General features: G+C 36.1%; 2 protein-coding genes and 1 pseudogene across 2 annotated transcripts; 1 reads left to right on the forward strand and 2 right to left on the reverse strand.

Annotated features, from left to right (window-relative positions):
• Positions 1 to 7554: 7554 nt before the first annotated feature.
• Positions 7555 to 7962, forward strand: LOC124889739. Its single transcript, XM_047401714.1, has one exon. It carries the CDS (start codon positions 7555 to 7557, stop codon positions 7960 to 7962), a length of 408 nt encoding a protein of 135 aa, XP_047257670.1.
• An 821-nt stretch (positions 7963 to 8783) lies between these two features.
• LOC124889741 lies at positions 8784 to 11141 on the reverse strand (annotated as a pseudogene).
• Positions 8872 to 9753, reverse strand: LOC124889740 (G2/mitotic-specific cyclin C13-1-like). Its single transcript, XM_047401715.1, has 5 exons — positions 9539 to 9753; positions 9462 to 9495; positions 9251 to 9385; positions 9036 to 9170; positions 8872 to 8943 (listed from the first exon to the last, which is right to left on the reverse strand). Exons 1-5 carry the CDS (start codon positions 9751 to 9753, stop codon positions 8872 to 8874), a joined length of 591 nt encoding a protein of 196 aa, XP_047257671.1.
• Positions 11142 to 12488: the final 1347 nt, after the last annotated feature.

Below are 12488 nucleotides of genomic sequence, written 5' to 3' on the forward strand. Positions count from 1 at the left end.
ACTAAACTCAAAGACAAGAGAAAAATAATCACAATGATTTTTATTTGGATAACTGACTCAATAAAATAAAAATAAAAAGAAATAAAAGACAATGAATGTCCCCATTTGAAACAAAGAAGTAAAAATTTATCTAAAAATGACAGTCAACTCTAATGATTACGCCATACATTTTGGATTAAGTTGCCTGATCTTTTCATCCAAACTTTCTACCAATTGTTCTTGAGTTAACTGGGCTTGAAACTGAGTTGTTTCCTTAGGTCAATTGCCTTTAAGACCTCATTCGGCTAGTGACACCTTGAAGGGTTTTTGCCAACAAGCCTCTCTCATTTTTTTCAGCTCACCATTGTCTTACGGTGTTCGTGAGGGTTTTTGACTAATGAAACTCTCTTATTTTCATTTCTCTCAACTCGCAGTCGTCTTACAGTGCTTGTGAGGGTTTTTACTGATAAGACTTTCTCATTCTTATCTCTCTCAACTTACCATCATCTTATGGTACCCGTGAGGGTTTTCACTAATAAGACTCTCATTTTTATTTCTCTCTTGATTCCTTATGCTGAGGAGGATAAGTAGTTCCCAAATGCATCATTATATCCCTTGCATGGTTAGCCTTAACATCCTCAAATATTGATCTGAAGGTCTTTCTTTGATTGTAACTTGGCCTTTGGAAAGGATTAGAAAGAAAGGTCGACATGAGGCCCAAACGATACTTGAAGTGGGGTGGGATTTACAACTTTTGGAATCAAATAAAACAATGAGGATCAACTCATGCCCCAGTTTCTTTTGACTGGGCAATACTAAATTTTATTTGGTTAGACAAAGCCCTGATTAAGGCAGCCTACGTATCTCACCCGCAAAAGAGGATAATCAAGTCACGTGTAGTTCTGGCCACTTGTTCCTTTTTTGCTTGATTCTGACTTGTTCTTTTTATCTTTTGACTTTTTTTTCTTTGTAATTTTTCTGACTGTAATTTCCTTGACACTCTTTTCTTCCTTCTTGGACACTTTTTTTTGAAGCTTTCTGACTCTATTCTCTTGCTCGATACTTTTCTTTTGAGCTTTGTTGGCTTTATCTTGATTCCAAAAGAGGGGTATGAAAGAAAATAACACTAAGGCTCAAATGGGGTCAAGGAAGAATGACACAATGTTTGGATAGCAGAATAAAATACCTTCGTCATATCAATCCTTGAAAATACTAGTACCTAGCATGTAATGTGAAAGTGCACAATCAACATCACTTATGACATATTTTGCAACACTAACTTGCCCCGAGCATGTGTGTCACCTCTTTTCTATACTTATCAAACATACAACTCTATATTTGTTGTACATCCTTCCCATTTAATGACTCATGCTTTCGTGTAGTTGATTTTCTTTTTGTTCATGCAGTCACTATTGACCTAATTGAGACATGTCTTTCATTTGATGACCAAGTTATTCTTGTGATTCTCAAAGTAATTACCTTAATTTTTGAAGAAGGCTTCAACTTGTCACCAAATGTCTCAGCACTCCACCTATTCTCAGATGTTTTTCCTAACTTTAGCCCTCTGATTCAATGTTTCATGGTTAAGTTGGATTTTAAGATCTGGCTGAAAATTCTGCTAGCATGTCATATCACTAGAATCAACATAAAATGCACTGTATAAAGAAAATAAAAAAAAGACACATATTTAAACACAAATGGAAAGAGACAATTCATTTGGTTGAAATAAAAGATAGAAGGGTTTGAACATAAACGACAAAGGGACAAAAGAAAATAGATCCCGAACTACATTCCTGAAATAGTTCAGAAAACAGAAAAGAAGATAAAACAAACTACCAGACCTCTTCCTAATATGGAGAGGGGTGACTTCTCAATTGCTCAGCCTAAAGACTTAGCCATTTGTTTGCATATCAGCATGACTAGAACTTCCCTCACTGTCAATGTTCTACACCATAATTGATCCATCTTGAATCATCTTTTCAATTTCTCTTTTCAAATCTCAACAATCTTCAATACTATGACCCTGAGCATTAGAATGATACGCACATCATATATTAGGATCAAAGTTTCTTGAACGCCGATTAAGAGTGCACCTAAGGAGAGGAGTGATCATGCCCCATTGTACCAATCTCTGAAATAAACTGGCATATGACTCTCCAATTGGTGTGAAGCTATCTCTCGACTTCTGCCTCATTTCATCATTTAGATTGGATCGAAAATCAGGATTAGAAGGGTTTTGGTATGTTTGTCGAGTTAGAGGATGGCTCTGAGGAGTTGGTGTGTTCCACTGTGGGTAATATGAGGGTTGAACATATAGCTGTGTGTTATATACTGGATATGGAGGTGGAAGAGCAGAGTATAATGGATTTTGGAAGTGATTATGGGGAGTTTGGGTATGAACTTGGGTTTGTACCTGAGAGTGACGACGACGGGGTCTTCTTGACTGTTCCCGTTGTCCAACTATAATAGCAGATGCATCTTCCTCATTCTTTTTCTCCCCAAAACTTCCCGAACCCTTTTGAATTGCTTGAGTAGTCGCTTTTAATGTTGCAAAAGTCACAATGCGACCAGTCTTAATTCCCTCTTCTATCATATCCCCCATTTTAAGGACCTCAATGAATGGCTTGCCTAATGCAGGTAACAAGTGTTGATAATATATTTCGTCCTACACTTAAATAAATACCTCCACTATCTTACTTTCTTTCATTGGTGGTTTTACCCTAGCAGCTTGTTTATGCCATCTGATCTCATACTCTATGAAACTCTCAATATTCTTCTTTTTTATACTAGTTAGGGATTTTTCATCAGGGATCAACTCCACATTGTACTGAAATTGTTGCACAAATTCATTAGCTAGGTCATCCCAACTAATCTACTTATCAATGTCTTGGTCAACAAACCATTTTGAAGCTAGGTCTGAAAGACTCTCCCCGAAATAAGCCATGAGTATTTCTTTCTTCCCTCCAGCGCCTCTTAATTGGTTACAATATCATCTCAAATATGCCACTAGGTCCCCATGTCCGTCATATTTCTCAAACTTTGGCATTTTAAAGCCGGGAGGAAGGTTGACACCTTGAAACATGCATAAGTCCTTATATGAGACACTTTTGTAACCCCCAAGTCCTTATAAGTTCTTCATATCCAGTTCCAAACTTCTCAATTTTCTGGTCATTTCCCTCTTGTTCTTATGTCATAACAGGTTTCTCAGTATTAGGAGGAAATTCAGGCGGGTGAGTGTCACCATAAAGACCAGTCAACTTAAATGTAGGCTCGAAAGTGTAACGCTGATCACCAGTAATATTCAATACAGGCTCTCTTGTAGAGTAGGGAGGCACAACTTGTGGATGAACATCAAAAGTAGGAGCTTCAGGTGGGAATGGTGCCGCAAAAGCATGAACAACAGGTGGAGCCGAGTATGTGGTAGTCTTGGATTGGGGAGTGAGAAAATGAACATTGGAAGTGGTTGGGTATGTTGCCCCGGAGTCGATCCTGATGCATGTTGTGGCATATCAACAAAAGTGGAAAATTGTGCATGTGACACAAGAGGCAAGATAGAAAGATATTCCAGATTATCAGTAGAAACTGGAGGAGGCGGCAACCCATTAGCCCAAGCTCGATGCATTTATATCATTTGCTACCTTAATTTCGGAATCTCTTCATTATCTCCTAAATTCTCATTTTCTGAACTCCCTATCTGATTAGTGACCACAAACTCGATATCCTTGTTGGCCATAACTTGGTGCAATATGGAGGACCAGCCAAAATGCCACAAACCAACCACCTTAAACTAACTGAACAAGAGATAGTAAATGCGTTAGAATTCAACACTTTTTTTCAAAACCTTTTTTTTCTTTTTAAAAAGGTCACCGAACCCAAGAGGGGCGCCTACGTATCTCACTCCTGAGAGAGGAGAATCAGGTGTGCGTAGTTCGTGAAGTCTTGCCAAAATGGTCAATTAATTTTTTTTCTTTGTTTTTTCTTTTTCTTGAAACTTTAAAAAGAAAAGGAAATAACAAATTGTCAAAAGAATTGATGAATTTTTTATTTTTATTTTTCAAGTTTAAACTCCCTATACAAAATGAAACCTATGATTACCAAAGAAAAATCTTTTTGGGTTTTCGATTTTGAATTTCATATGAAAAATGAAACTTGAACCTATTAAAGGAAAAATCTTTTTCGTAGTTTTCTTTTAAAGATGTATATGAAACACCTACTCTAATAAAGAGTGAAGAAAATCTCTTCTTTTTGGGAATTTTTCAAATAAGATCCTCGAACTAACAATAGGTTGTCGACGTATCTCACTTCCGAGAGAGGAGAATTAGGGATGAGTAGTTCGTCCAGATTGAACAATTAAGGATTAAATGACAAACTAAACCCTGAATTGAGAGACACGACTGTAGACAGACGATGAAAATAAATTTTTTTGGGGGGTTTTAATTAGAAACTAACACCAACAACTATGAAAGAAAACACATTTTTAATATTTTCGTTATATAAAAATGTACAAAGCTCCTATTGAAAGGAAAAAATATTTTTGGAGTTTTCAAATTGTGAATACTTAATAAATAAAAGGAAATTTTTTTTTAATGTTTTTGATTTTTTGGGAAATGAGTGCAGAAAGTAAAAAAAAAATATTTTTATTTTGAATTTTTGAATTGTGGAAAGCAAACGCCATAAAGAGCCCTAAAAACTATCAAATCTTTTTTTTTTTCTCTTTTTTATTTTTTTCAACAATTTCTTGCCTACACACTTTGCTTCTAACTCATGCTTTTGCCCAAATCAGTCTGTCAAATGACCTCGTTACCCTTAAATATGCAACATTTAGAACATAGGGATGATTTAGAGGTGAGTTTCCTACAAAGGACCAAGTGGGTCTCGCTAGGTCTTCAATATGATGCACATAAGCATGACCTAAAGGCTGACCTACGTTGGGGTTCACTAACAAGGCTGTTTGGGGGAATGTATGGTCGATAGTAGCTGTTTTTCTTTCCACCTACTCCATAACAACAATGTCTCTCCCCTAAAATAAGGGTGACTCAACTAAAGGTCGTGTACAACACGTGTACTAAGGACTTGTTGCAGAAAAAATAACTCGGGTTATGCACATAATGTCAGATATAAAGCGGTAATACATAAGATAAAAACTGTAAACAAAGAGCATGTAGACACTCAACAGTGATAATACAATAACACAAAACAACACAAACAAAATGTCTATACACCTATAGTGCCAAACTAAATCGATACAACTCAAAAAATGAGCTCGAATTCTGAAAATTCCCCAGCAGAGTAGTCAGAGCTGTCACACCCCCTTTTTACACCAAAAAAAAAAGATTAATTTTAAGGTTTTGAAAGGTTTTTTATTATTAAAGTGACAAAAGATGAAAATTTGTTTCGAAAAGGACTTTTTATATTCAAAACTCAGAGTCGCCACTTGGCATAGTCCAGTGCGCCAAGTCACCTGTGGAAATCCTTTTCAAAACGGTTTTGACTCTATAACTGATCCGCAAACAGAGATTTCGACTAAGGAATTCTGTTGACCGAGGGAAAGGTGTTAGGCACCCCTCGATCCCGTAGTTTGACCACGTCTCTTGGTGGAGTATATCGGTTAACTTAACACTACAAATGTACAAACCACACAAAAGCACATAAAACAAACAAACAAATCAAAACAAAATTCAAAACCAAAACAATGTCCAATTCGGATTATACAGTCCAAACTAAAATAAAATAAATACAAAGTATAAATCCTATTCTAAACTAGTCCTATACTAAGCTCCACCCGGTGCCTCGGACCTTGACTATGCACCATCTTCGAGTACAATTTTATCGGGGCATTCCCCGAATAAAAATAATACAAATGCTTTGGGGTATTCCCCGGCTAAATGAATACATCTTTTCAATGCGAGAAAATCAAACCATTAACAAAATTTCAAACATTCAACAAAACAATGAGTCTACTTTGCCTACCCGAAACCCATGATTTGCCTACCAATCCTAGGCCTAAAATATGATATTATCGAGGGCAACATAATTGACGTTCAGTTCGATTTAAACAATCAACATTGAATCGACATGATCCAACATTCACCTTTTTAATTTTTAATCTTCGCCCCAATTTCATTTACCACAAATAAATTCAAGTCATTATCAATCAATTAGCCTATTCAAATGACCGATTAATCGACATCCATGACCCGAACAACACCAAATCAAACAAAGCAAGTTCCACACATTATCAATTTGCGAAACAAAGTATTCAAAACTTAAAATTAATTGATAATAAGATAAGAAATGGACCTTAATATCGATTTTGATTAAAATTGCTTCTTCCGACTAAAATCGTAACTAGAGTCTTGAATGAACCTTAGCAGCCAACAATACCAACTCGATATAGGAAACCCAAAAAAAAACAACCACTAATCTCAGAACGAATTCGGATTGAACTCGAACCCGACAAATCAGATTCAGTGTTTAATGTCCTCGCTTCTCTTATTTTTTGATGGATATCATCGGAACGGAGTTCTTTGGGTCGGCCTTGACTATTTTTCGGTGGGTTTTGCCAGAAAAATTCAACTGAGGGTTACGACTATTTGAATTTTGGTTGAGTTTTCTAGTTCCACGGTGGATTCTGAGCTATTGGCACCTTTTCGGCGGACTTGAGCCATTTTTTAGCAACAAAGAAAGTTATCGGAATAGTAGCATGACAGGGCTGTTTGTTTCTTTCCTCTCTCCGGTTCTCTATCTCTCGATCGCTATCTCTCTGTCATTCTCCCTTTCTTTTTGTTATATGTGACCCGCGTTATCCAGAAAAGAAAAATAGAGTGGCTATGTTCCTTTATTTCAGTGAGGTTTATGTGTGTGTAGAGGATTTTCGTGAATTGTGAGGGAATGGGGTGTTGTTATTGTTGAATTGTGAGGTCTGTTGGGAGCTTTAAAAGGATAAAAAAATAGCGATGATGGTGAGAGTCTGTGTGCCTATTTGGGTGCAAATTCTCTTCTTGGAGAAGAATGAAGAACCATGGTATTATCAGTATCTCCCTCCCTTCTCGTGTTCTGTGTATGTATATAAATAGCCAAAAAGAAATCTCCCCTTTCTCTTAGTGGTGGGCCCCTTTTATATTTTTGTTGTTTTGTGAGTTGGTTAAAAAAATAAAATAAAAGGTGATGTGGGGTAAGGTAGTGAGGTAGGGTAGGTAGGGTATGAGGTGGGGTGGTGATATGTCAAAAGTTATTAGAAGTTTGTTATTTTTGTATTTTTGTAGGGAATAATTAAATAGATGAGGGTACACGGTAAGATAAAGTAAAAATGGATAAAAACGATATCGGGGAGGGACAAAATTAGGTGTCTACAGTGATACCTGCTTTTGATGAGTTGTATGTTAACTCTGGAAGATCACGACATAAACCTGCTGACTATACTATCTTTCATCATTATCATGTTAAAGTCTTTTGCAAATAAATTGATTGTCAATTGCAAGAACTTGATGATCGTTTTGATGAGGTGACAACTGAGTTGCTTGTTTGAATCCGGTAGACTCATTTTCAAATTTTGACATCTAGAAGAAAATAAGAATGACTGAATTATATTCTGATGATTTTGATGAATTTAATATGTGTGCACTTAAGAATCAACTTGCAAATTACATTATTGATGTTCATGACATCGATAATAGGTTCTCCAATTTAAATGGGCTTTATGATCTTTCAAAAAGATTGGTTCGGACAAAAAAACCTTCCTATTATCCTCTTATATTTCGTTTGGTGAAATTTGCTTTGCTTCTGCCAGTTGCCACTGCATCTGTTGAAAGAGCCTTTTCAACAATGAAATTTATTAAGAATAAGTTGCAGAGTAGAATGAACGATGACTTTTTGAGCGGTTGCATGGTTCCTTTTATGAAAAAAGATGTGTTTAATAACATTTCAGCTGATGATATTATTTTGTCTTTTCAAGAAATGAAACCTCGTCGAGTGGTATTGTGAATGTGCTTGAGAAGTATTGACAGTGATTTCTTTTTGGTGTTTTAACTTTGCACTCTCGTTCTAGTTGATACATTTTATAGGATATTTTTTATTTACGTAGCACCCTAGTTCTGGTTGACACATTGTAAAGGGTTAACACTTTTTTGCTTTACTTATTAGTTACTTCTATTTAAGTTTAAGTATTTTATATCTATAGACTATATACTATTACATCCCTTGAAATTGTATTTTGTTGGCTATTCACACATTTATATTTTCATTTTTCAAATCTCCTAAGAAAATTCCTGGATCCACCACTGGGGCTAACACATAATATTTCTCAGTTTGTCTCATTTACGTGACATCTTTTCATTTTAATGTCTCAATAAGAATATTGTATTTCCTTATTTGATAACTATTTAATAGCACCATATCCATTTTATCATTGAGTCCCACTTTACACTTTATTATGAAAAACAGCCAACTAAATATAAACACCAAAACTTTAACAAGGGCAATTTGGTAAACAAGACAAAATTTTCCATTATTTCTTAAACTAAATTCCAATCAAATGGTGCCACATAAATTGAGATGGGGGAGAATTTGTTTGCTTTGAATATAACTTTGAACAATTTGTTATCACTGCGTCAGTTGATTTTGTTTTCCAAAACATTAAAATCTATAATCTTGGTTAACATTAAGAACATATCAAGAAAGATTGCAGGATTTCAGTAGATTTTCAGTTCATTGAGCAAATTTTCCAATTTGAAGAAGCCAAGAATGCAGTTAGTCCACTACTGCTTTAATGCTTGTAAATGTACATATTTTGGTCATTGATAGAATATACTGTTAACCAAAAAGCTAATATACTGTTAACCAAAAAGCTAAGATTGTAGTCCTATTCCAAATCCCAAGCATATGCCCAAGTAGTCATTGTCTTGTATCTTTGAAGAATGAATCAGGTTTTTTCAAAGGAGACGACAATGTTGAAACACATACGAACTGTTACACGAAAATCATAACGTTCACGTCAGACTACTGAACTATGAAAGTGTTTACAACAAAATCACCAATGATCAAACACGGATTGATACCTTACACTGCTCGTATTTGTCCCTCACAGCTCCCAAATAGTTTCCTCTTCTACTTAATTGCAAGTCATGTATGACAAGAACACATTCCTTTAAATCTGCTGCTTTATATCCTGAACAACGTTGAAGAGCCAGACCCTGTAACAGAGTTAAGTCAGTGCTCCAACATATCAAGGAACTAAACATAAGTGAACTTCGAATCAAAGTAAGATCCGCACCCAAGGATGTGACTTTGGCTGTAATGTGAACCTTGACAAGAATATCACAGCAGCAGCTACCAAAGAAGGCAAGAATTTAACACAATTGTAATCCAATAAACTTAACTCCGCTAGGTAGTAGCCCAGAAACTCTAACTGCAAAGCAACCACTTAACAGAAACATATTTGAATTGAAAATCATAATGTTCATGTTATATTTGTGTGAACTTACTTTGCAATCTTCTTGAGCAATTTTGGTAAACCGTCTGCAAACCAAAGAAAAAAGAACGGTGGTATCAGTCGAGGAACCTTAACCGTTCTTTAACAAGTGCACGACTAGTAATTAGTGAAACAGTTACATACATAAGAAATGTTTTGGTGGTGGGATTTCCCATTTCAAATTGGAGGCATTTTAGCACATCAGCCTCCATTTTGATCACTTCTTTTGTTGTATATGTATTATCCGTAATGTCACAAAAGTCATCGAAATGCGCAGGGTTAATTTCCTCATACTTCCAAATCATGATCAACAGATTATATTAGATTCACAAGCAAAATTAAACAAAAAGCACATTACCAGGAGGACTAAAACCAGTTCTAGGCTTCGATACTTACGCAGCAATGAACATTGACGAAACACCCAAAAGCTGTAGTTTTTGCCTAGGAATACATTCACTGATAAGAATCTGTCAATGTAGGAAATGGCAAGGTACAATGTTTCCGAAAGGAGCTTGTATTCCTCTGTAACTTCCACCAGCCAGTCTACCAAAATCCCTCTCATATTTGCATTCACATCCTTCTGAACTTTCTCAAGGTAATCAGGCTATGGTCTCCTCTTTTTCTCTATCTGATTCAGAGAAACCAGAGTTAATCAAAACCTTGAATGCCCAGATATCAGTAAAGGGCGGCCTAGTGCACTAAAACTACCATTATTCACAGGTTCCCGAAAGGGTCAAACCACAAGAGTCTATTATAACTTGTTAAAATACTTCACACAAACAGAAACAAAGCTTTAAGATTCTATCTGGAAACCAAAGCACCCAACTAACTTCTTAATTTTTCAGATGCTTTTTATAATGCTATACCAATTTTTATACATTTCTTAATTTTTTATACATAGACGACTTTGCTATAGGTTTTAATCATTCATAACTATTCAGACTTATGTAATAGTTGTAACACTAAAAAAAACAAATGCGCTTAATCACTGAATTTAAAATTATGATTAAGATTTCATCTAGTGCAATCAAACAAGGCCTAAGGTAACACACAAAATACACCGAAAAGAGTAAAAGGACAAACCTCCATTTGACTTAGATAATCATAAATTTCAGAAGCATAAGCACTACACATCTGTGGGTCATCATCATCCAATTTATATCTTTACACTTTCCTCTTAGGAGTAATCTGTTTATATTTGGGATTCATTTGATTGACATCCACATTGGATAAATCTTGAATTTCAGCCAATACAACTCTCTTCTTGTTGGGTTGTTGTAAGTGTTGTACCATTGTTTCTGCTGCTCTTTTCTTGGCCAATCTTGTTACTCTTGCACGATTTTCTTGATTTGCCATTGCTTCTTACTCTCTTGGGGGGGGGGGGGGGGGGGGGGGGGGGGGGGAAGAGTGGGGAGTGAGTTGAGGAAGGGACGGAGAGAAGGGTGTATGTATGAATGTATATATATGGCGCCATTTTCAGAAGAGTATTTTTGAGGAAAATTTGAGTTTGGGCACCTCTATAGGGTGGCGATATGGTTTTTGAGATTTTTAAGATTTGGAAATTTGTTGTTAATGAGGATGGGTTGGTAACTCTTTTGGTTAATTGTCACGACCCGAACCAGGACCTGGCCGTAACGGACATTCCTAACAATAATGGTCCGAGCCCCTTTTTCTTTCTGGCAATAATGCACATCATTCAAACAATGTAAAGAGATGCGTAAGTTTCAACATATGGACACATGGTCAATGTTATAATTGAACTGAATAATCCAAAAATAAAATTACATAAACCTCCAACAGTATCTACCATCAATCTGCGAAATCTCTAATACATCAAAGTCAACATCTTACTTAAAACAAGCCCCCAGTCACACCTATACTACAGTGAAGTAACAATGCTATAAGTATGGCCTTCCGAAGTAAGGGAGGCTCACCAACTACACACTTCTGTCCGACAAATCTACAGCTTAGCAGGGCTCCTGGACTGAGCCTCAGACCTTGAAATATAGGGGGTCAATCCAGATGTACTGGTGCGCAGAGAAATCCAAAAACAAAAGTACATTTTTATTATACAACATAGATAAGAGCCTTTGTAAAACATAGTATCGCAAAAGTCATTCGAAAATACATGGGAAAGGTATTTGAGTTTCAATAACATTTTTATCCTATGTGGTTTAATTTCCCTCAACACGGTTGAGCTAGGTGGTACACCCTACAATTTCACAGTTTTCACCGACTACCATATCTCGGTTGCCGCCAAGATTGGAGTAGTAGTGAGGGGAGGGCACGCAAGATCACAAAGCAGGGTACCGAAGCCCCAATCAAACTAACATGTCGTGGTTGGGTGCAAGATCACAGAGCAGGGCTCCAAACCATAGTCCCGAATTGGGATAACACATGTCATGGTTGGGCGCAAGATCATAAAGTAGGGTTCCAAACCATAGTCCCGAATTGGGATGACATAATATTAGGCACACAAAATCACATAGCATGGTACCAATGTCCCGTGTCGGAAAATCACGGTTTTCAACATAGAGTCTTCTGACTCGTGCTTTTTTCGGATAACCACCTAACTCGCATTAACCCAGTTTCAAAATCTATTATAGAAAAACATACATCTCACTCATAACATTCTTTTCTTGTTCTCTTAATGGTAATTCACAAAGGAGTATCGTCATACCCCTACTTGCAAGTCGTTTACGTCACATCATTCCACAACCCTTCTCATTCAATTTATTTATATGATACCAAAGAACTCAATTCGTTCAACAAATGCATGTTGATTCCCAATACGTAAATTGTCAAGAAATTTCACCATTTATAAAGTAGCACAACATTAACTAAACACAATTTTCATGATAAGAAGGCTTTTAAAACTCATGCTCTCAATAGTTTAACATTAGTATCATACGAGGTATATAAACATCATCACGGGGATTAAAAGATTCACAATACATGTTCATAACACCTTTCAAAATTCAAATACATGTCCACAAATTCAACAATCAAGATTTATAAGAAACAACCCCATGTTCTTTCA

Source organism: Capsicum annuum, chromosome 12, assembly GCF_002878395.1.
Source record: "Capsicum annuum cultivar UCD-10X-F1 chromosome 12, UCD10Xv1.1, whole genome shotgun sequence".
NCBI classification, from domain to species: Eukaryota; Viridiplantae; Streptophyta; class Magnoliopsida; order Solanales; family Solanaceae; genus Capsicum; species Capsicum annuum.